Source organism: Suricata suricatta, chromosome 2 (assembly GCF_006229205.1).
Source record: "Suricata suricatta isolate VVHF042 chromosome 2, meerkat_22Aug2017_6uvM2_HiC, whole genome shotgun sequence".
Lineage (NCBI taxonomy): Eukaryota > Metazoa > Chordata > Mammalia > Carnivora > Herpestidae > Suricata > Suricata suricatta.
In genome coordinates, this window is record NC_043701.1 from 7,268,332 (window position 1) to 7,291,903 (window position 23,572).

At 44.3% G+C, this 23,572-nt stretch overlaps 1 protein-coding gene across 1 annotated transcript in view; it reads right to left on the minus strand.

The window, feature by feature from the left end:
* Positions 1-23,572, minus strand: part of CNTNAP2 (contactin associated protein like 2) — a 1,359,261-nt gene that overhangs the window by 150,205 nt on the left and 1,185,484 nt on the right. The window contains exon 18 of the mRNA XM_029921999.1: positions 3,235-3,471. Within this exon, the coding sequence (XP_029777859.1) occupies positions 3,235-3,471 (237 nt within the window). The remainder of the gene's footprint in view (positions 1-3,234; positions 3,472-23,572) is intronic.

Sequence of the window (23,572 nt, forward strand, 5' to 3'; positions counted from 1 at the left end):
CAGGGCCGTGCTTTACCTTTCCAGACTGGATTTTCACAACATCACGGGGTGGAAGACCGAAGAGGGCATGGAGCGGCTAATGGATTGCCCATGACCACACAACCCGCACAAGGTAGAAGCGGATTCGAACCCGGACGCTCTGGTCCTACACTCGGAGCTCTCACCTCGGAGCCCTGTGGTCTCAAAGGGCAGGTTGCGGGATTGGGGATTTCTCCTGCCTTTACTGGGGGAGGAGGGCGCTACTGATGCATGATAAGGGACCTTGTGCATGAAGGCTGTGGTGGGTAGGTGTGAGGTGGGGAGGGACTGGGAAACCGAGGTGCGCTGTTCTTTCGTGTAGGGTAACAGGTGCGGCTCCCCCTGGCCTCAGCAGGCCTGCAGGAACCCGGGCTGCTGGAGTCCCTGGGTTGGTGGGACCAGCACAGCCTCATCCATTTACTCAGGCGCCATTCACCTGTAATAATCGGGAAGCAGTGAATTCAAAGACATTTGCCAGGAGACTAGCGGTGGGGATATTCCCGAGGGACATGGTGTGCCTGGAATCCGCAGGACTTGTTTGCCTGGGTGGCCCCCAAAAGGGGGATGACGGAGCATTTGGGAATTAGGGTGTCTGGGAGGGGCCAGCACTGCCAGTAGTGGAGGGCCTGGGGGAGGCCTTCAGCATGTTACGTTTGAGGGGTGCCAGGGCATTCTGTCAAGACTTCCTCGTTTTTTATTTTGGCCTGACATTTTGGCATAGTCCTTACTGGTTTTCTCCCCTGAATGAATTCTTCAAAGTTTTCTAACTTTAAGTATCAATTATTAAAAAAAATACAGTGTTTGAAGTGTGAGAAAAACACATTTTTCATTATAAATTATCAAAAATTTTTTAATGTTTATTTTTGAGAGAGGGAGCAAGCGCAAGCTGGGGAGGGGCAGAGAGAGAGAGAGACAGACAGAGGATCCAAAGCAGGCTGCACACAGTCAGCACAGAGCCCGATGTGGTGCTCAAACCCCTAAACCTTGAGATCATGACCTGAGTGGAAACCAAGAGTCGGATGCTTTACTGACTGAGCCACTCAGGCATCACGAGAAAAACAAATTTTCATCAGCAATTTGAGGATGGCCTTGAAAAGTTAGAAAGAAGCCACCTGGCCATGCCTTCCAAATGCATAGAGGGTGTTCTAGAACTCTCTGCAGTGTGGAGGGAGTGGTAAAGATCTCCGGGCCTGGAATCAGATTGTCAGCTGGGTACGCAAGTCACCCGACCTCACTGTACTCCAGTTCTATCACCTGTTGAAAGGGGATGAGAGTGGTGTCAACCTTGTACTTGTGTGGCCCATGGGAATTAACGCAGGTGCAACACAGCACATCTTGGGGCATCATTAAATGTAGCACCAACATGGGACTGATTACGTGAAACCCTTGCACATGAAGAATGCCCGCAAACACGGGCATGAGTGTTCCAGGGACGGGATGGGTTGTGGGAATGGGAGTTACTGACACAGTTAGGACTACGTTCTAGTGTGGCAGTGACTTGAGGGTAGATCATATAGCACCTTCTGGGAATGTTCATAAAGTCTCGACAAGCCATACGTGAGCACCACCCCTGGGCTCTGGGAGGTTGGGGCAGGTGGGTGGACAACATCAATGCATTAAAAACCTGTTTAGCCTGACCCAGGGGTAAAAAATCCTAACTCAAGAACTTCTGGAAAGCCGGGGGCTATGTCCTTTTTTTCTTTGGCTTCCTCATTGATTTTACTTATTATCTTTTCTGATTACAACAGTGACACTTGCTCACTGGGAGCATCTGACATTTAGACAAGAGCATTACTCTGGAGAAGCAAATCAACAAACAAGAGGCACTTTGTGCTCATAGTACAGTGGTTTTGTTTTCTATCCGTAGTTTTCACAGAACTAAGCTGATGTTGTATAGTTGAGGCTGTAGCTTGCCTTTTTTTTGTTGTTGTTTGTTTAACATTGAATTACATAAAACTTTTTTATCCATGCTCTTTTCTCCATTATTCTCCATAAAGATTATTCTTAATGGATGCAGAGTGTTCCTTAAAATGCTGACTCCCTCTTTTACCAACCATTTTACTGCAGTTGAACTTCGAGGTCCTTCCTCATACTTATTTTTACAAATAACACTAAGAGGAACATTTTCATGCTGCATCTTTGTGTGGTGTTTGGCTTATTTCTTTAGGGATAATTTCTGAAAGGAAAAAATCTTAGGACACACACCCCCTGCTCCCAAACATTTTTGCCAGTAGTAAATTGTCCAGAGAAGAAGTTTAAGAACTTACTAGGTTTTACAACTCAAGCTGACTTTGGTTCATGATGATAACTTTTGTTCCCATGGAAGATAATCCTGATCTTTAAGAATAATCACTGCAGAGCAAGATAGGGTGGGCAACGAGAGAGGTGGTGTCCACTTTCTCAGCCCATAAAATCTCTCTGGGAAGCAAATGAGAGACATTTGCTCTCTGATATAACTACCATATTTTTATTTGTGAAAAAGCGATCTCATTAAAACTTTTAAGTGTCTTAGAATTAAAATTTCCTGAGAGGAATGGAACCCTCCGTGTTTGGCATGTTTATGTATTTTAGGACTGCTTGGGCTTCCCTGGAAGATCCTAAGCCCACTGGTGTATTCTCAAAGGATGGCCATATAGTCGTGCTCTGACCCTCTCGAGTTCCATGTCTATTTGGAGATCAAGATGGCCCCAGACATTACAAGAGTAAATATACTCCCGCTGTAAGCAAGCCTTATGCCAGGGATGTATTTTATGAGGAATAAAAACATTTCTGGTTTTCTATTTCTATTGAAAGTTACATATGTTCTGTAGGAACCTACTGATACATTATCATAAATCAGGATAATTCATTGATTTATATTAAATTAATTCCACTGCTTCAAAGCTCATCTCTATTTAGTATAGTGGTGAATGTATTTATTTGACAGGAACAAAAAAAACCCCATCACACATATGAAGTCATCTAATATTCATGTAATATGATTCTCGTGAAGAACGTGGCATGCCTTAGCAACATTACTATGACACATTGCTAGAAAGCACTCAACTGACAAGTTGCTTTCTTGGCTTTCCTGTGGGGGAATGAGGTTCAAAGACATTGGGTGACTTGCTCAAGGTCATGTAGGGAACAAAGGACAAGGAAAGAGCAATCCAGACTTCCTAGAACATTCTGTTCACCCAACATTGAAGAGAAGAAGTTAGGCATCCTTGTCCTTACCGGCGGGTTTGATGAGAACGGCCAAGAAGTCTGTCGTGAAAGAACTGACATAGAGGAGGATGCAGGGTGCCTTGGTGGTGCTGAAGCTGAAGTGGATCCCCTCGCGGTCCAGGTCGGGAGGGGAGCTGTTCTGATCAGGGGAGATGTCTGACCTCGTGCCCGATTCTTTGGCACTGACCCCCGATGTCTGGAAGTTGTACCGTAGCCACATCCCCTCTTCAAAAAATGCGCCAACATCTGTTGGAAAGAAAAGGACAGAGAAAAAAATTGAAAAACAAGGAGAAATCAGATATACTGACATCGCCGACAATTTAAGCTCCCGTAGATGTTTAGTTTTGTAGTAGCCTCAGTTCATGGAGGGCAAGCCCTGACTCTTGGAGGGGATCGGGCTGGGGTGAGAGATGGATCTTAGTTCATCACGATGAAAATCTATTAAAAAAAATCATGTAACAGAGTATGGAGGTTGGTAAATTTAAAAAATTTTAATAAAAATTAAGAAGCTGAAATCATACTGGAAAAAAGTTTCATGTACAGTACTTAGGCCAAATAACTAATTTAGGTAGAGGACATAACCCTGGAAATAAAGGCAATGGTATAGCATAAACATGTGTTTAAGGACCTCCTGGGCACCCTGTTTGAGACAGGAGTTGGTCTAGACGTTTACAAAGGAGAGCCCTCCACAAAATCCTGGGGGAGTCCCCAAGGCAGTGAAGCTAGAGAGAACTGGGTTCAAATCTGACCATAAATTAGCGGTGTGGCTTTATGGGAAGTTACTTACCTAATTTCTTTTTTTTTAAAGTTTATTTATTTAATGTGAGAGTTGGAGAGTGCAAGCAGGGGAGGGGCAGAAGAAGAGGGAGAGAGACTCCCAAGCCGGCTCTGCACCAAGCACAGAGCCTGATGCAGGGCTTGAACTCACAAACCATGAGATAATGCCCTGAAACAAAACCAAGAGTTGAATGCTTAACCCACTGAGCCACTCAGGTGTCCCTTAACCAACTTCTCGAGGCCTCAGTATTTTATATGTGAGAGACAATAATAGTGAAAATTACAAAAGATAATGTGAAGCGATCAGCCCAAAATAAATAGTACCTATTATTATTACTATTAAGAAGTTAGAAGAACAGTTGCTAACCCTTCATTGGTGTTTGTCGATGACTAATCCATTGCTAATCAGTTCTTAATCACTTCCTGGCAGACCAGCTCCTTTGGTGGTTCGCCCATTGTTTGCTCCCCTGTGTTCCCAAATCACCTTCTAACTCAGGGCGAAAGGCTGAGGTTCCCTCTCCAGCTTTGTTTGGTCCTCGTTACAGCTCCCTTGCCCCTCTGCATGTGCCCTTCTGAAAGTGTGTTTGCAAACTTCATTGCCTGTGGAACCTGTTATCCTCACAACACCCGACGTCCACTAAATTAACACCATGAAGAACACATTTTGTGAAACACAACTCTACATTGTCATGAATAGGGGAGGACAAATTCTAAAAGGATTCTTTCACCTGGAAATTCAGAGGTTCGTTCATGTTAAATAAGTCCAGAACAGATTCAGCACAGCGTAGTGAATCAGGGTCTGGAGTCAGACACCTGTGGACGGATCTGGACCTATCTATTCACCATGTCAACTTCCTAAGCAACCTGAAATGTGTGAGACTGTCTTACATAATTAAGCGCCATCTTGCTCAAAATCAAGTACCTTTGATGGGAAACACAAGATGAAACAATGCTTAACTCATGCTAGTCACTGAATGACTTACTGGCGTGTCAGATTCCACCCCTGAAGACCTTTCTGTCCGGCAGTGGGCATGGGAGACACATGTCAACAATTTGAAATCCTTCTGGTGAGTGTTATGGAGGCTAACTCAATGGATGTGTGATAAGAACCCCCATCTCTACCCGGAGGATCCTGAGTTGGCTTTCCCGTGCTTTCAGCGAACATCTATTGAGTGCTGTCTGCTGTGCACTGAGGTTATTAATCCCTGCTCCCAAGGAGCAGAGGATTTAGAACACCAGGCATGATCCGAAGGCAGTGCGGTAAGTGCAAGACCGGGTAATACAGGGGGCCCTGGAATATGAGGGGCACCAGACCTGTCCCCAGGGGCCAAAGAAGACGCCTGGGAGAAAAGACATGGAAACCGAGACTCAAAGAACCAGAGTGTTTGTAAACATGGTGGGGAAGCCCAGCTTTCCAGTTGAGGGAGCAGCATGCATCAATGCTTGGAGCAGAGACAGTGCAATCGAAGGGATCATGCCTCGGGTGAAAGTCATACACTCTTTTTACAATATCAGCTGTTTATGCAAGACTCATTAGCACCCACCACATTTTAGGTTGGGTGTTGGGGAAACACTGAATGAGAAATCGCTGTGCTCAGCAGTTCAGAGTCCAGAAAAACAGACGGATGAGATCTTAGGCCAGCTGCAGTGGAAGTGCCTAACAGATGGTAGGGGCTGGGGTTGGGCGAGGGGGGGCAGTCAAAGAGAGGGCAGGTCACCCGAAGCAGACACACTGGGGGGTTCACTGGGCCACCAGAGAGGCTCTACCAGAGGATGAGGGCTCATGGTGTGAGGATGTGTTTGGGCCTTGCAGGAGAGAAGGGGCGGGGCTGGTGCCTGGAGATCGAAGAGTCCTCTGAACAAGCCAGAGTCAGAGACAGGGACAAGTATTGGAAGAGATGAACATATCTGGCACTTGAAACTTAAGATCGAGTCCCTAAGAACCTGGGCCTAAGGAGGGCTTCTGGGCAGCTGAGGCTGAGGGAGCAGGTAAAGCCGTGAGAGCCCGGGCACCCCAGCCAGAGATGCCTCACATCGGCGGCAAGAATGTGGGCTTCCTGGGGCCGTCTCCAGTTACTGCACGTCCAGAGAGCGGCTGAGCTGAGCCCCCGATTACATGTCTCTGCCAAAATGCTGGTTCGCAGGCCTAGCTCCGGAAGTTAGCTCAGAGGACCCAACTCCGAGGGTCTTCGGAATCAGCAGGGAGAACAGATTCCCTAGACGATGCTTGTGCACACAAGGGTTTGAGATCCTGGAGCCTAGGCAGAGGCAGCACAGTGCATGTGGCCGAGGAGGTAGCTGAGCGGTCCCGGCGGGGTGAGACGTGATGCATTCCTCAGCTAGAGGGGCCACCGCCATTCCAAGGCAGATCAGGAACAGAAATTGAGAAAGCAAAGGGTTTTAGATAAACCAACTGAAAAATATGCTACAGAGAATACTTCTGGTGTATTTTAGAGTCATCGTTAAAAAGCCTTATGGATTCATGTCAGTTTTGGAGGAAGGAAAATACCAGGCTTAAAAGTGTTATTCTGAAACCACATCATAAACCAACTGTTAAGGCAGAGCCAGGAGTACCATGAACCACTTTGGTATCTAGGCGGCAGATTTATGGTTGTCATTTTACTGTTTCATGTGGTTTTTAAGGAAATGCCAAATCAGGGCAGGCAGTATCATTTAGGAAAGGAATACTCCCCTCCTTTCTGAACAAATGACCAAAATCACGCTAATTTAACAAGCCCCAAGTAACATCTTTTCCTTCACTAAATGATCAAAAAGTATTGATTTAGAACGCTTAATTTATAGTTTTGTACTAATAGGAGATACTTTACGTTTTATGATGTTAATTTTTTTTAGATAGAAAAAAACGAACTTGGAGCCTTGTTATTCTAAGATGTATTATAAAAGAGCTTTGTTGAATTATATCATGTTTCCCAAAATTCCAAACGACAGTACATCATCTGCAGATTCAGGATCATAAGGATGCCAGAAACCTGGAAAGCAGGCAAGCTACCTTGTCAGAATCATTTCTCGGTTCTTGAAACGGGCCCCTGGTTGATGAAGAAAAGTCTGTGAATGTTTGCAATAAAATCCACAAACTATCCAACCCAGAATAATAACATAAAAATATCCTTTTCCTGGTCTAACCAAATCCCTGATGCTTACCATGGAAAAGCAATAACACTCATATCTGTTATTGTTATTCATTTATTTGTTTATTTGTTTATTGACAGAGAAAGAGAGAGAGAGAGAGAGAAAGAGAGAGAGACAAAGAGTGTGCATGGGCAAGCGGGGGAGGGGCAGAGGGTGAGGGAGAGAGAGAATCCCAAGCAGGCTCCACGCCCAGCCCAGAGCCTGACGCAGGGCTCGATCTCATAACAGCGAGGTCATGACCTGAACTGAAACCAAGAGTCTGATGCTCGACTGACTGAGACACCCAGGTGCCCCACTTACCCCCATCATTAAATGGCCCCTTATCTCTCCATTTTCACGCTCAAGAATCCCATTTCTTTTTGCCTTTTCACTTAGGAAACCTGGTTCTTTTCATTCTTTCACTTCCCCGGGAGCATCTGGAATAGAAAGTCCCTAACTCTGCAAGTGGGGCTCTTTTCCAAGAGTTTATTTTAAAGCCAGTAACTTGCAACTTGGACATATTTCCTCACAGGAACAATGCTGTAAGTGATGATTAGTTAGCCAGGAGAGTCCACAAATGCTGAATAACCAACCGGATGCGTAATACAAGAGAACTCGGGAGTGCCATCGAGTATCAACAATTAAAACAGGAACACCAACAACGAAAGTCATGTGGGAATTCCACGAGAACTCTGCTCCCACAAGTATTTCATCTCACGAATCCAGGGGTATGTTGGTAAATGAGAGATGGTTGGTTCTCTGGGTAGGGGAAGCCCTGATTTATAGTGTTTGCCTAACCCCGTGGTGTAAACATCACGACTTACAGAGTTGAGAGGACACGTACACAACTGGTCTCCCGGCCTGTGGGGACGCCTCCAGCACGTGATCTCACGCAGGCACTGACCCAGCCCCTCAAGCAGACCACACTGCTGGCCACAACTGGGAGCTCAAATGACAGAAGTCTATTTTCACAGTTCTGGAGGCTGTAAGCCTAAGATCGAGGTGCTGGCTGATTCTTTTCCTGGGGTGGTCTCTCTTTCTGGCTTGCAGTCAGACATGTTCTTGCTATGTGCTTACATGGCATAGAGAGAGAGAGAGAGAGAGAGAGAGAGAGAGAGAGAGAGAGAGCGAGCTGGGGAGTGCAGTCCAGGGAGAGAGCACTAGCTTTCTGGTCTCTTCTTCCTACAAGGGCACTAATCCCGTCCTGGGAGCCCCACCCTCATGACTTCATCTAAACCTAAGTATGACTTCCAGGGGCACCTGGGTGGCTCTGTCGGTTAAGCCTCCGACTTTGGCTCAGGTTATGATCTCACGTTCGTGGGTTCGAGCCCCATGTCAGGCTCTGTGCTGACCACTAGCTCAGAGCCTGGAGCCTGTTTCTGGTTCTGTGTCTCTTTCTCTCTCTGCGCCTCCCCCTCTCATGCTCTGTCTCTCTCTGTATCAAAAATAAATAAAACATTAAAAAAAATTTAAAAAAAAATAAACCTAAGTATGACTTCCAAAAGCCTCATCTCTACACAGTGTCGCATTGGGGGTTAAGGTTTTAACACAGAAATTTGGGGTGGGGGCGGCACAAACATCCAGCCCATGACAGAAGGCTTCATTCTGTTTGTCTTCTGCTGTAATCAAACACGATAATATTTGCTTACTCCTTCTTGCTGATCACAGCTCGGTTCTATCTTCTCCCAGGACCCCAGATCCTGAAAGCTCTGTATGGCTTCTATAAAACCTAGGAGGAATTGCTGGGGAGCAGACCCCACAATAGAGAAAACACAGACCTGAGCCTCAGCCTCATGAAGCTTTCTCAGGGCTGAATTCCATGGCCCAGAACAATCACTCTCATTAGCTGCGTTTCCATTAATCATCTAGTAAAAAAGTAAGTGGTGTTGTGGGGCTCTGTTCCTACAACCCTTGGCCATCACCCCTCTGCATATATCCTGGTCCTGCATTAGGCCTGGCCCCTTCCAGGGCAATCTGCAAGGCCCAGCTCTTCTTATACTTGCTTCCTGTTGCACTCCCAAGGCCCTGCTATCCTGAAATACAGCCAGTTTTTCTTCTGGCCTTACAATGGCAAAAACTACCTTTTCTCCCCAACTGTATCTCTTTGAATTTCCCTCTTGAATTTTTTCACTCTGTTTGCGTGATGCTTTCTTCAGTTTACTGTAATCATTTTGGACCAACAACATTGAGCCGGGATGGGTTAATGTTCACCTTTACTTGTTCTGTTTCCCCAGGTGACTACATAACTTTTGTAACCACTTTCTTACCATTCTCTAAAGGCCAAGGTACTTGTGGGTCAGTTTCTATGTAATAAGCGTCAAGTGTCTGAATCTGCACAGGGGCAAAAAGATACTTGAAGAAAAATCTCTCAAGTTTAGTCTGGATGGCATGTGCTACCCATGAGATACAAGGGTAGAGCACATTACCTTAAACACATCAGTAAGCTAGGTGATCTATGAGTTGGCTGTATGGGAGCCAGGGGGACCCCTTGCTTGGAGTTTAAGAACCAATGACACTAAACAACTTTGCTCGGCTCTTAAGTGGGAAGACAGTTTGCATTTAGAATTTCCACGGTCATGCTCCTGAAACTGTGTTCATAAGCATTACTGGAAAAATATGGCGGTCAACAGGTTGGAATGCTCTAGAAAGAGCAAGTGGGGTGAGAGGAGCCCATCACGGTACTCTCCATCTGACACACGCAGTCAGGGATTAATGTGTATATGTGCAGGGCAGGGATCCAAACATGTGGGTTTGGTCTTGGATTTGCCACCTACCAGCCCTGGTCTGGCAGGTCATTTAATTGCTATGGGCTTTAAATCTCTCCCATCTTAAAGGAATCCTCCCTTGAACTTACATCTTCCTCTGGCTAGCAACCAGTCTTTTTTGTATATTCTTTATTTATTAAGTGTCTTCTATAAGCCGTGAAGCTATTAGAGATTTAGCAAGGACTAAATGATATTTAAGTTAGTCACTAAAGGAGCATGAGATTTAAGGGGTATTGGGGACAGAGGAGGCATCCTAAAACAGAGAAAGAGCACGTGCAAAGGCCCTGGGGAAGGAGGGAATGCTGAAGGCCAATGCAGAGAAGGCCAAGAAGATGAAAAGGCAAGAATTCAGGGGACAGTGCCAGGAAGAAAGTCTAGAAAGAGTGGTATCTTGTGGATTTTTTGGTGTAGAAGGTAAAGGGTAACTCTGGAGGGTTTCAAGTAGCAGTGCCATCATCTGATTTGCATTTTTAAAAGATCATTTTGGCTGCAGTCTGGTGTAGGGATTGGTATGAGAGGAGAGTGTGTCACCCCTAAACTTAAATTTCATCCTTGTTCTTACAATTTGGAATTCACTGGGGGAGCGGGAGGTGGTCACTAGACACATTTCAAAGAATCTGTTAATCTGAAACTTCAGGCAAAAGTACATGTGTATTTTTCTGGGGAGAGAGCTCCTAATTTTAAAAAAAATGTGTTTTTTATTTTCAAGAGCGGGGAAGGGGGCAGAGGATCTAAAGTGGACTCTGTGCTGACAGCACCTCACCTGATGCAGGGCTCGAACTCATGAACCACCAGATCATGACCTGAGCCACCGTGGGACACTTACCTGACTGAACCACCCAGGCACCCCACTGAGGGTTGGTTGTTCTGATCAGATTTCATGACTTCACCGTCAAAAGTTTGAGGAAAGTGTGAGAGTCACTTCACTCGGAAATGACACGCTGAGACGCTCCGTGAGGGTGGGGCTCTGTGCTAGATGCTGCCTGCACAACGACCTGGTGGCCTTCACCCTCCTGGGTCATCTGGACCTGCTCCTCCCCCCGCCCCCCCCCCCCCCCCCCCCCCCCCCCCCCCCCCCCCCCCCCCCCCCCCCCCCCCCCCCCGCATCCTCTGCCTGTGGTCCGGCCAGGGCCAGACTGGCTCACTTGCCTATAGAACTCCCACTTCCTTCCCAGCCCTCTCTCCTTCCAGGATCGCCCTCATTCAGGCTACCAGCTGGTGGCCCAAGTGCCACCCCCCCGCGGCCAAGAGCCTCCAGTGCTTTTACAGCTCTTTGTCATAACTTGAGTCCAACAAGTGTAACCTGTTTGCTTTTAATTTAGTAAACATGTCTTGGCATCTCACTGTATGCCAGGCCTGTGCTGATACCAAGAGCAAACAGGAGCCAAGGACTTTTCCCCAAAGAAGACCATGGTTGGGAGAGAAACACCTCATTAGAATACAGTGTGAGATCCAGAATAATGGAGCAGAGAGGAACAGGAGAGGAAGGCTCTTCCTGTGGGGCAGTCTGGGCTTTTCATGAGAAAGGTGACAGTGAATGGGTATTTGCAAGATGCAGAAGGTGGGGAGCCCCCTCCCACCCCCCATGTAGGAAGAAGCGTGAACAAAGGAATGCAGAGTGCTGTTCAGGAAATGACATCAGAGCTTCCCAACCTCAGCTGTGCCTTTTTTTTTTTTAAGACATCTAAGGCAAACTCTCAGAAAATCTGATTTAGTTGGTCTGGGGAAAGGCCAGCCTATTTTACTGCTTTCTGGGGTTCCTGCCATGTGTGGCCAGGGTCGAGCACTGCTGTCATAGGTAGTTGGGGACATGGTATATAGTGTGGGATGGTATGTGGCCCGGACCTGCTGCTGGGAAAGAAGGCAGAGTTGAGGTTTAGGAAAAGGCCCACATCTTTTATACTGGAAAGGGAAGGAGAGAGGGAAGGCACATGGAGGGACCAGGAAGTTGGAAGTTGAATGCTACGTTTACTAATGTTCACTAATGTGTGGGCTTCTGAGGGTAAGAGTAACCTTAACCAGGCCCTGGCCCTCAGAAGAAACTCAATTCATATTTAGTGAATTGAGCTGAATCAAATTTGAATTTTTAAAAATAACAACAGTTTATTCAGCTAGTTTGTCCACACTGACTCTTCCCAGTTGATATTTCTCTATTTCATTTCCTTTGTAAAGTAACTTCCTCTTTTTTGTTTTTTAATGTTTATTCGTTTTTGAGAGAGAGAGAGAGACAGACAGAGAGACAGAGAGACAGAGCATGAGTGGGAGAGGGGCAGAAAGAGATGTAAACAGAATCCAGGCTCTGAGCTCTGAGCTGTCAGCACAGAGCCTGATGCGGGGCTGGAACCCACGAATCATAGGATCATGACTTGAGCTGAAGTCTGATGCTTAACCTAATGGGCCACCCAGGCGTCCCTGTAAAGTAGGTTTCTTGAGAGAAATGTCATTCCAGCAACTTAGCCATTGTCATTAATTACCATAGCAGTTTCTTAATCAAAGTGTCATAAGCTGCATTTAGAATAATACATCCAAAAGAAGGAAATGATTTGCAATTTAACAGATGGTCTTAATTGTGACTGCTTTATCTTCTCTTTATTGGCTTAGTAAACTGGAGCGTTATTTGGACAGACAGGTCAACTGCTTGACTAGCTTTAGTGGATAAAGTTGTCCTCCAGTCGCATGCCTCTCTCTGCCTTGTGTCACCTCCGGTCTGCTAACTTCATTGTCTGCTGTGAAGCCCTTGCTTTTAGGAGTTACATTATTTGCTTAATTACTTATTTGTAAAGTTCCTTAATTACATATTTATGCCTTTTTGAGACACAGAGACGGTTTCTATCCATTCTGTTGATAATCAGCAAGTTGTTCCTTCTTTGCTTTTAACACTAAACAACGCAAATCTTCTTGCTTGCTCAGCTGAGCTGAGGAGCCAAGTGAAATTCTGGACGGTAAGGGCTCTTGAGGGTAAGCACTACTTTTCAGTCACTGTTACAGCCCCAGAATCTAGCGGAAAGAGCCACTCACAGAAAGTGTGTTGATTCAGCGAGTGTACCTTTGACTTGGCCTAAGGCAATGAGCTCCTCTTGAGTTTGGCGATGTCTCAGTCACATTGTGCGATTTTCATATGCTAGATTATTTAATAAATTATTCAACCTCGACACTTCTGATGTTGATGTTATCATTCCTATTTCACAGATAAGGTAACTGAGGCATAGGGGAATAATTTGCCCAAGTTCGTCATATTAATCAGGAAGGGAGAGTCAAATACAGATTTTCTGGACATCATAGCTGAGGCTCCCAGCCACACTTAAAGCAAATCCTAGCTGTTTTCAAAGAATTCCATGAACTGATTTGTTTGCCAGCTTCTTCTCTCAGAATTTTAAAAGGAAATTAGTTGCCAAGTAACCACTGATTGTTTACTACTCATAAACATAAAGACACAAGCATAAAGATAAAAACCTATTTCCGGCTAAGACCTTAATAGAAAAGAACAACCAGAAAAATCCACCAATTTCCTATTACTTATGATAAACTTTGATTATAGTAAAGTAATTTCTATTTTGAGTTGAAAAACAACAATGAGAACAACAACAAAACCACACCTGAATGTGTAATTGGCTGCGAGATTTGAGACATTGATGTATAGTTCCAAAAATCCAGAGCCATTTCCATTTGCTGATATTATAATAAAAACAGGACATCTCTTTTGACATAAATTATTTTCCTTGACCAAGGAAGGTAAATCAAACTACAGATTATGGCTTTGCTTATTATTCCTAGTCATGTCACTCATTTTGTCCATGTGACTCCTTTATCCGGTGTGTTAATTAAGCCTTGAGATTTGGGGAAGTGTTCTGACCCAGCCCTGAACTGTCCTTTGGTCAAGTTCTGCTGCCTCTTTAGAGAATATGCCACACTGTGGGCGCGGCTTTTATGTGGGTAAAACCATGCTACCCTCAATGGGTAAGACCCCATCACATATGGAGTCGTACTCACCGAATGGGAGGCAGGCTCCTGCAGGCAAGTGTGACCGTTGCATAAAGAGAGTAACTGAAGGAAACTCATGTAGGGTCCCTCTCTTGAATGGGGCAAGAATGTATGAAGTATTGGCAGCTCGTGGCATTCTACTTCATGCAACTCAAGAACTAGGTGAGGTCCCCATAAGGTTAATTTGAGGCCTCACAGGCTTTCTGAACATTATGAAAGTAGATGACACCATTCTTCTTGAGGGAAAAAAAATGATGCCTCTTGAAAAGTATTTGTGAGTGATGCCATACAGAGTCTAAGAAGTGGGCAGGCCAAGGGCCATGAGGCTGCTCCCCAGGCTGAGAGCAGGCAGCCTTCACACTGAGTCTCATATCCTCATACGGAACTACTTGTTGGGTTTGGCCGTGACCACCCATCTGCCTTTTTTCTTTGTTTGCATTGGTATCACTTGTTTCTGTGAGAACTAGACTTAAACATTCATTCTTTTGCAAAATAAACTCAAAATATAGTAATTCCAAAGGCTTTCTCATGCTAAACTACAATTGGTCATTTACATATGCGTGTACCGAAGGTTCCTTGGGCACATACTGTATTTTGTTGTGTCTCCAGAGTCCAGCACACTTCCTGCAACTTACTAGGTATTGAATGCACAGACACTGAGTTAATGATGAGTTGATGGTATTATGGGCCAGTTTGGCCATCTTCATATTTTTCTCAGAGCTAGAGCCCCCACCACCTCCACGGAGAGAAAACTGAAGACATTTTGGTAATCTCTTTCTATAGCCATCTGTCACTCTTTGAGGGAAGATTCTTCAAATTTCAAAGACCGTAAAATATGGGTTAAAAGCAAAGATTCACCTCAAAGAAACCTCAAGAAATAATTGGCTATCTGTACATTTTGCAAAAAAATGTAAAAAAGGAAAAAGAGGTAAAAATGAGAAGGAGAGAAAGGAAAAAGAAGAAAAAGAATGAATTTAGGGCACTCCTTCATTGAATTACTACATACGGCATTGAATGGCCAGACTCTGCCTCCACCACAGTGAGAACTCGCTTAGAATTTTCTAGTATATGCTTGTAATCTGTTGCGCCGAAATTAAGCTTGTAGGGCATTTGCTGGGTCCTCTTTTCCTTTTACTCCAGTGAAAACAATATTTTCAAGTGAGGAGTTAGATTCAATTATAAAACTGACAACTAAAATTCTACTTTAAGGGTTCCCCCTCTATTAGAAACTTTTCTCCTCTGTGGATTTTTTGAGCATGCCCCTTTTTGCACCACATCTGTGGAAAAAGAATACATTTATTCATTGTTGTGTGAAAGTAATTTATTCTTAGAGGAAACAAATTAAAAATACTGCATAAGGCTTTCTATATGGCTGTGCAGATCTCTCTCTTTACATATAAATAAAATCAACCTCAAAATGGTTTTCCAGGAGTGTGTATGTGTGGGTGTGTGTGCATGTGTTTTCAGCAAATATGTCTGTAAATGGGTGTGCACATATTTTTCCCAGGAAACACATGTGTACACACACACACACACACACACACACACACACAAAATGGTTTTCTAGACTAACACAAAATGGTTTTCCAGAAAGCATGTGTTGCATAGTGACATGCCGAGACCCACTTTGCCTGAGTGTTTGCTCATGACCTGATTTTGACACAAAAGCAGCCACAGGTGGCAGGACAGATGTCAATGCAATGAAGGGCTCACTGCATGTGAATTTTCTGTGACTGCTCAAGGTCAAGGATTCTCTAAAAGACACTATGCTACAGTCAGCACCCTGGCCAATCATTAAAAAAAAAAACAGTTTGAGGACACAGGTTGCCAGTATTTTAAGGCTTTGGTCCTAAGACTGGTGTAGAGGACAATGGCTCAGAAAGTGAGATTGTCCCTGTTCCCAACTTATTCATTTCCCTTTCCTGCCTGTAATGTTCTCTTCCAGACACATAGCTCATCAGCCACACACACCTCTTAAACGATTACGTTTTCCTGTCTATTGCCATCTCTTTTGTCCCACAGTTTGAGGAAAGCATTAAGTCCTCAGTTCATTCCAGTTTTTCATTTTTCAATAGTATGAAGTATAACAAAATGCCTACAAATATAGCCCTGATCTAATGGTGCCTCTGGGTTTAGAAGTCATGGTGACCATGGATGGTGATTTCAAATGCCTGCTACCCGCCCCTTCCTGATTCCATTCTAATTGGAGTCGGCCTGCTGGAGAAGAGGGGGCAGCCTAGCTGCATTCAAAACTGGCTTCAGCTCAACCAGCTGCCTCCTGAAAATTAGAGAAACCAACCATGTGAGTCTTTCCATGTCAATGAAAAAAAGAAAACCTTTGAAGACAAACTGTTTAAATGAATTCAGTCATAAGGTTAAAAAAAAAGAGAGAGAGTAAGAGTTGTGCTTGGCAGTTGGAAGAAATGGAATAAAAAACTTTCGAGGCTGATGGGCATTAACAGATAGATAATGGTTATGAGATCAAAAAGCTGAAAGACATAAACAGCGAGATAAAGCAAACCCTCACAGATAGCATGGCTTAACAGGAGCACTGAGTGTCTTGAGGCTTTGAACCATCTCTGCTTTCTCTTGCTCTCTTAGCAAAGAACTGCAGGCCTTTCTCCTTAGTCATGATAGTGAAAGCACCTGGCAACCACACTCTGATCATCAAAAACACTCTTTCCGAGCAACATTTGCTTTGTACTTATTTTTATTCTGATGTCGGAATATAATTCTGACATTTGAGAACAGAGGTACAGTGTGCTGGCAGCCAGTTATGAGTATGGAGAGTTAGGAAGGATGACACTTGGCTTGACAACATCTTGGGGTATGTGTTATTATAGAGATCTTACAGATGAGGGAATGGAGACTCAGAGAAGGCAAGTAACTGGCTTATCGTCACACAGGTAGCAAATTCTTACTACTACCTACTCTGTTGTGCTGTCTTTCAGTTCTTTCTACTCAGACTACCCTAAAGAAAGATCTAAAAAAGCGATTTAGCATTTTTTATTTAAAAAAATTACTGCCGGAGGTGATACCACAGTAGATGTGTTTTGAAGGTTTGGGAGACAGAGGGCCACGGTTCCTACAGGAGAGTTCCCGTTGCTCCACATCTTTGCCAACATTTGGTTATTTTTAGTCCTTTTTGTTGTAGCTCCTTTAAATGGTATTTTCTTGTGGTTTTAACTTGTATTACTCTGATGACTAATGATGTTGAACACCTTTGTATGTGCTAATTGGCCATTCATATGTCTTTAGTGAGTGGTCTGTTAAAATATTTGACCAGAGTCTGTAAAATGCTCTACGTCAGCGCTGTCCAATAGAAATACAGTGTGAGCCACACTTGTAGTTGTAAATTCTCTTGTAGTTATATTAAAAAAGTAAAAAAAGTGCTGAATTCATTTTAATAACATACTGTATTTAATTTAGTATATCCAAGATATACTTTCAACATGTCATCTCTATAACAATTATAGACACATTTTACATCCATTTTTTCCCCTCTGTCTTCAAAACCTGCAGAGTGATTTATGTCCAACTAGTCCCCATTCAAGCACTCGATAGCCGCGTGTAGCTAGTGGTCACCATACTGGATGACACAGCCACAGAGCATAGGAACGGAAAAAAAAAAAAACCCTAGCCCGTGTCAGCTCTTGTCCCCAGCCTCTGGAGAGGTGGTTTCTAATGTTACATTAGGTCGTTCTGGAAGTCTAACCACATAGCTGTTTCTATTCAGTACTAAGCCATTCAATTAGAATTCCTGGGAATGACTTCTGGACATGTCCAAGTGAAGGAGGGCTTGAAAGAACTTATATGAAATATGCCTTCCATGCATCTGTTTCGGGGATCGAGGGAGGTGAAACAGGGAACGTCCTGCCATTTAGGATCTTCGCTATTTCTTTCCATCAGACATTTGAGCAATAGCTTGGAAGCTGTTCCTTGTTTTGGGTGTTGGGTTTCAGTGACACAATGGAAAGAGGAGACAGTTTAGCCAGAGTGGTCATTTTATGATGTTTGTCATATAATGTCACTCCTCTGCTCCCCTGGGTGGATCTCCACTTCCTTTGGAGCAAAAGCCAAGCCCTTGACGTGACCGACCTCACCCTACACTCTACACCCTACCAGGCGTCTTTTCCCCATTCCCAACCCCTTCAACTCCCTCACTTGTTTCCTTCTATTCTTCCCAGCACTGCTCATTCACCTTCATCCTTAATGGCCTACTTGTGAGCTCAGAGCACCCATATCACACCAAGTTCTAGATGATTTTTAAGAAGTTATGGCTGCATAACTGGAGGATCAACACTTTTCCAGGCCAGTGTGTGGACTGCATGGCTGTCAGGCTGTCCTCCTAAATATGTTTCCCCTCAATTGTGATTCTGCTAAGCACTCAGGAGCAGTGAATTGAAGCTCGCATTTCCTTTTTTCCTTGTGTTAATTTTTTTTAACGTTTATTTATTATTTTTGAGAGACAGAGACAGAGCGTGAGCAGCAGAGGGGCAGAGAGAGAGGGAGACACTGAATCCGAAGCAGGCTCCGGGCTCTGAGCTGCCAGCACAGAGCCTGACTCTGGTGCTCAAACTCACAAACTGTGAGATCATGACCTGAGTCAAAGTTGAACGTTTAACTGACTGAGCCACCCAGGTGCCCCAAGGTCACATTTTCTAGCGAGTACCTTGAACACAAATACTCTGTGGGGCTTTAGCCATCTTCTAAGACAAGGGTAGATTCAGAATGCTCTCATGAAAATTCTGTTCCTTAATAAGGACATATCTGAAGACATAACCACTGCACGTTAATATAGAGGTAGGCCCAGGGAGTATCCAGAAGTAAGAACAAAATGTCCTCAACAAGCTAGTCTGGTGTGACACCACCTGGGGAGGACATTTGCAGTCAAGGTCTTCACAGCTGTAGAGTAGGGATGCAGGTGTTTTCCATGGGAGATTTAAAAGGAGTGTGTGGCAGAAATTATCTTACCTCAACCATTAGGAAGAATCCTGACGTGCTTAGAGAAGGAGTTGCTCTATTTTATTATTATTTTTTGTTTACTTAAAAATTAAAAAAATATTTTTTACTTTAAAAAAAATTTATTTGAGAGAGAGAGAGAGAGAGAGACAACATGAGCAGGAGGGTCAGATAGAGAGGGAGACACAGAATCTGAAGACAGGCTCCAGGCTCTGAGCTAGCTGTCAATACAGAGCCTGATGCGGGGCTCAAACCCACGAACCGTGAGATCATGACCTGAGCTGCAGTCGAATGCTTAACTGACTGAGCCACCCAGGCGCCCCTACTTAAAAATTTTTTAAGTAATCTCTACACCCAATGTGGGGCTTGAACTCATCACCCCGAGATCAAGAGTTATATACTCTTCTGCGTAAGCCAGCCAGGCGCCCCAAGAAGGAGTCATTTCTAAAGCAATAAGGCAGTGCATAATCTACATTAGATGCCCGATGATTTAAAACCTTTATAAAATACTTTCACAGACTTTTTCCTTTTTTTTTTATGTTGTAATTTTTCATTCCCAAACCTATCACCTCAAAGACAAATTGGAATAAGTTGCCCATCCCTAACCCAAGGTTTCAAAAAAACCCAACATAAAAACAAAGACAGAACAGAGCCCATCATCGGCGAGCCCAGGGGTGGCGGCTTTGAGTAGCAGACCCCAGCCTGGGTTTTGCTACAGTCTTGGGTCAACTTCTTTCCAAACCAACCACCGTCAAGCTTATCAGCCAGCCTGACGTTGCTCCCTTAACACGGAAGTCAAGAGTCTCATTCTACAGGTTCTGTCACGTTGAGATTTGTGCAGGAAAAGGCCATGTGGGTTCGGGCTCCAGTGGCTCCAGATGGAAATAACCTTTAGCTTTTCCAGAACTTCAGGGAAATCTCAAGTGATGACCACACAAGTGGAACCTAAAGAACTAATCTCTCCTTTGCAGGATGGAGGGGAACCTCTCAGACATGACTGACATGCGTCTGGGTTGGAAAAGAGCTTTTCAGGTGAGATGCCTAAGCAGCTTTGCTGGGTTCCTTCTCTTTCCATTGGATTTGGTTGCAAGAGACAGTTGGCTTTCCAACGTGGCAATCAGTGGCTGATAAAATCCCAGGAACTGTCAGAGGGCTGAAGCCTGTCAGGACTGCTGAAAATGCTTTCTTTTAATGTAATTTAATTTTTCTTTTTATACGTGTTGAATTATTGCCGCGATCAGAAAAGTTTATCTTTGCCCCCAATAAGACACGCTCTGTCACCGGCAGAAACTTAGACTGTTTGAATGCTGGCATTTTACTTTGTACACTGGCTGTTGGTTCGCTGTGAAAAAATGGTAAAAAGAATGGATTGACATTTTGGCTTTGTGTCTGGGATTTACAAACACTGTTCTAGAGAAAATCTTTCTTGTTGCATGACCTTTATTTATTAATGTGTTTATTTATTTGGTATTGCTGCAGGCTTTTCAAAGGCTCTTTGTTTTCACTGTAACATAGTTTCACGATTATGCAATACATCAAGGTCTTGCATTGTGTATTTTTCCCCCAAGTAATCATCCATCATCACTGGAAACAATCAGGGAAGAATTCTAGAAAACAACGAGTTCTAGAGCAAGTAGGTCTGATACGTGCCCAAATAAAAACCGGATTCAAATTATTTTAAAAATATTATTTTCAGTCAGGGATATACATTTCTTTTCTTTTTGATAGTTTATTGTCAAATTGGTTTCCATACAACACCCAGTGCTCTTCCCCACAAGTGCCCTTCTCCATCACCACCACTTTTCTCCCCTCCCCCTTCCCCTTCAACCCTCAGTTCGTTTTCAGTATTCAATAGTCTCTCAAGTTTTGCATCCCTCTCTCTCCCCAACTCTCTTTCCCCCTTCCCCTCCCCCTGGTCCTCCATTAGGTTTCTCCTGTTCTCCTGTTAGACCTCTGAGTGCAAACATATGGTATCTGTCCTTCTCTGCCTGACTTAGTTCACTTAGCATGACACCCTCGAGGTTCATCCACTTTCCTACAAATGGCCAGATTTCATTCTTTCTCATTGCCATGTAGTACTCCATTGTGTATATATACCACATCTTCTTGATCCACTCATCAGGTGATGGACATTTAGGCTCTTTCCATGTTTTGGCTATTGTAGAAAGTGCTGCTATGAACATTGGGGTACATGTGCTCCTATGCATCAGCACTTCTGAGGGATACACATTTCGAGTGCTAGTATAGGTCAATGTTATTTGAAATGAATTTATGGCAAGTTTTTGGTGTAAAAGAATAATTTCCCCCTTTGTGCATATTTTATGATCTACATTAATTCAGTAGCACATGCACACAAATTTAAAAGGAATATATATAAATGAAGTTATATAAATTGGGACTCACGCTTAACATTTTTTTTTTTTTCTTTTAGGAGTGTGAAGTCAAGGAGTCAGGGAGGCCTTGTCTAGAAAGAGAGTCCCAGCTCTCTGTGTCCCTCTCCTGAGCCTGCATCCTGGTGGAAGCTGTTTGATTTTCCTGGAAGAATGTGGATGTGTTCCCCAGCATATTAACTGCTGGCTCAGTTCCAGTGACTGTCCTTCTCCCACTACCTGAAAGAGACGCTTGTTACCTTGTGGAGAGTGCATAGCTCAGTGGTGAAGAGGTAGGCATTACAGCCAAACTACATCCAAATCCTTGCTCTGCCCTTAGAGGGCTAATTTCGTGCAAGCTCCTTCCTTTCTCTGTGTATCAGTTTTCATGTCTGTAAAGTGGGTCTAGTAAAAGCACCTCCCTTACCGGATTCTTGTGTAAGGCAGTTCATTCATACAAGTGGAATGCTCAGGAAGGTGCCCAGCATGCGAGGCACTGCCATCTTTGCTGGATCTCCCTCATCCCGCTGCAAGGAGGCAGTCACCGTCTTGCTCCAAAGTAGTTCCTTCTACTGTCTGCTGCTTCATAGTTACAGACTCTGTGCCCCCTTCCAGTACGTGGGTGAGTTTCCAGACCCAGCCTTCCCACCCCGCCCCGACTCCCTGCGGCTGTGGACTCTTCCATGCCTGGCCACATCAGGCACCAGAAATGTTTAATTATATATTCTTGATTTATTTCATCTGGGATTAAGACATTAGACATTTGAATCGTACTTTCAAAATATTTGCCTTGTTGTGTCTTGACATTCACAAACAATTTTAGGGAATTTCATTTATACTTGCTCCTTGGTATTTGTAGTCTGTTGACCCTGAAACTGGTCAGCTCTGGGGAAAATTAATCTTATATATATGTGCAAATGGGAGATTCTTCTAGAAGCTCTTTAAAAATCCTGGTTGTGCTTTTGCTTTTAATTAGCGTTTGCAAAACTTATAGTGACCCGGTACCATGATCAAGACCAAAGTAATTAGATTTGACAGGTCAAATGTTGATGCAAGAGCTTTTTGGTAGGCATTTCTAAATTCTGGTTGCTGTCTGCAGGTCAGTAGGATACACTCCAGATAACTGAGCTGTGCCCTTTCCCCCCGACACTGGTCTTTGTTGTGGTTCAACTACTCAGTACTGATTTCTCAGAAAGGTGTTGTTCAGGATGCCAAGAAAATAGAGAAATAAAAGTGGTCTTCAGGTGCCTGGAACAATTTTATGAGCCTCTCAATTACAGGATATATTAAATTCTGACTTGAGTTATTTAAAGAATATCATGGCTTTGTAGTTTTTTGGTCACTGTGTACTTCAGATTTGAAAAAATAACATCAGAGAAAAAGGAGGAAAAAGTCTTTGTGATATTTCATTGCCCGAAGACACAAACTGAAACAGGATCAATTACATTTAAGTGAGACCCTCGTCTGGTTTGGAAAGCTAGTTACAGTCTGGGCTGGGAATTGGGTACTGCAGGGAAGGAAACTGAGAGGCCAACTAGACTCTCTAAATGACTTCACCATTTTCATTCTGCTCATAAACTGGCTTCTTGTTTTTTACTTATTTTTCCTATTTTTCCCCCCTGGGGGTGGGGCTCTCACAATAAAAACAAACATCTCCAGGGGCCAAGATGGCCGCTAGCATGGAAGCTCTCAGCTTCACTCCTCCCGGAAAGGCAGCTGGTTCAGCACCAAACCAACTTGCACATCCAGAAAATTGATCTGAGGGCCAACACAACAATCTGCATAACTTGAGCCACAGAACTCAGCAGGTGTGCGGCACAGAGAGGTAAAGTGGGGGGAGAGAAGCCATGGGGGGGGGGAGAGAAGCCACGGAGGGTATGGAGGTGTTTTTGTGGAGAGAAGAGAGAGAAAGCAGGGAGAGCCCAGGAAAAGCACTGCCCCCAAAAGTAGCTGGAGAGAAAAAGAGTGGGAACACCCACAAGTGACTGAACAAGAAAGGGAGAAAGGAAAAAGAGACAGTTTCAATACCACTCTATGGACGAGGAGAGCAGTGTCGGAAATTCCACAGCTCAGTGCCTGGTGGTGCCCTGGTGGGAAGGGGAATCGCCAGGAGCAGGCAGTGGGGTCTGCGGGTCTGGGGGCCACGTGTGGAAGTGGCCCTCCTGCTATGTGGGTATTCGGTGGAGGCCAAACAGCATCCCCACAGGCATATGTCCCACTGGATCCCAGAGCACAGCCACGATTGCTGGTGTTGGAACAAAACCACGAGGGGGCGGTGAAACCTGGTATCAGCTCTGTGTTGTGTTTTGCCCTAATCTCTGAACCTCTACTGTTGCTCGATCCGATGAACTTTTTCTGGGGACA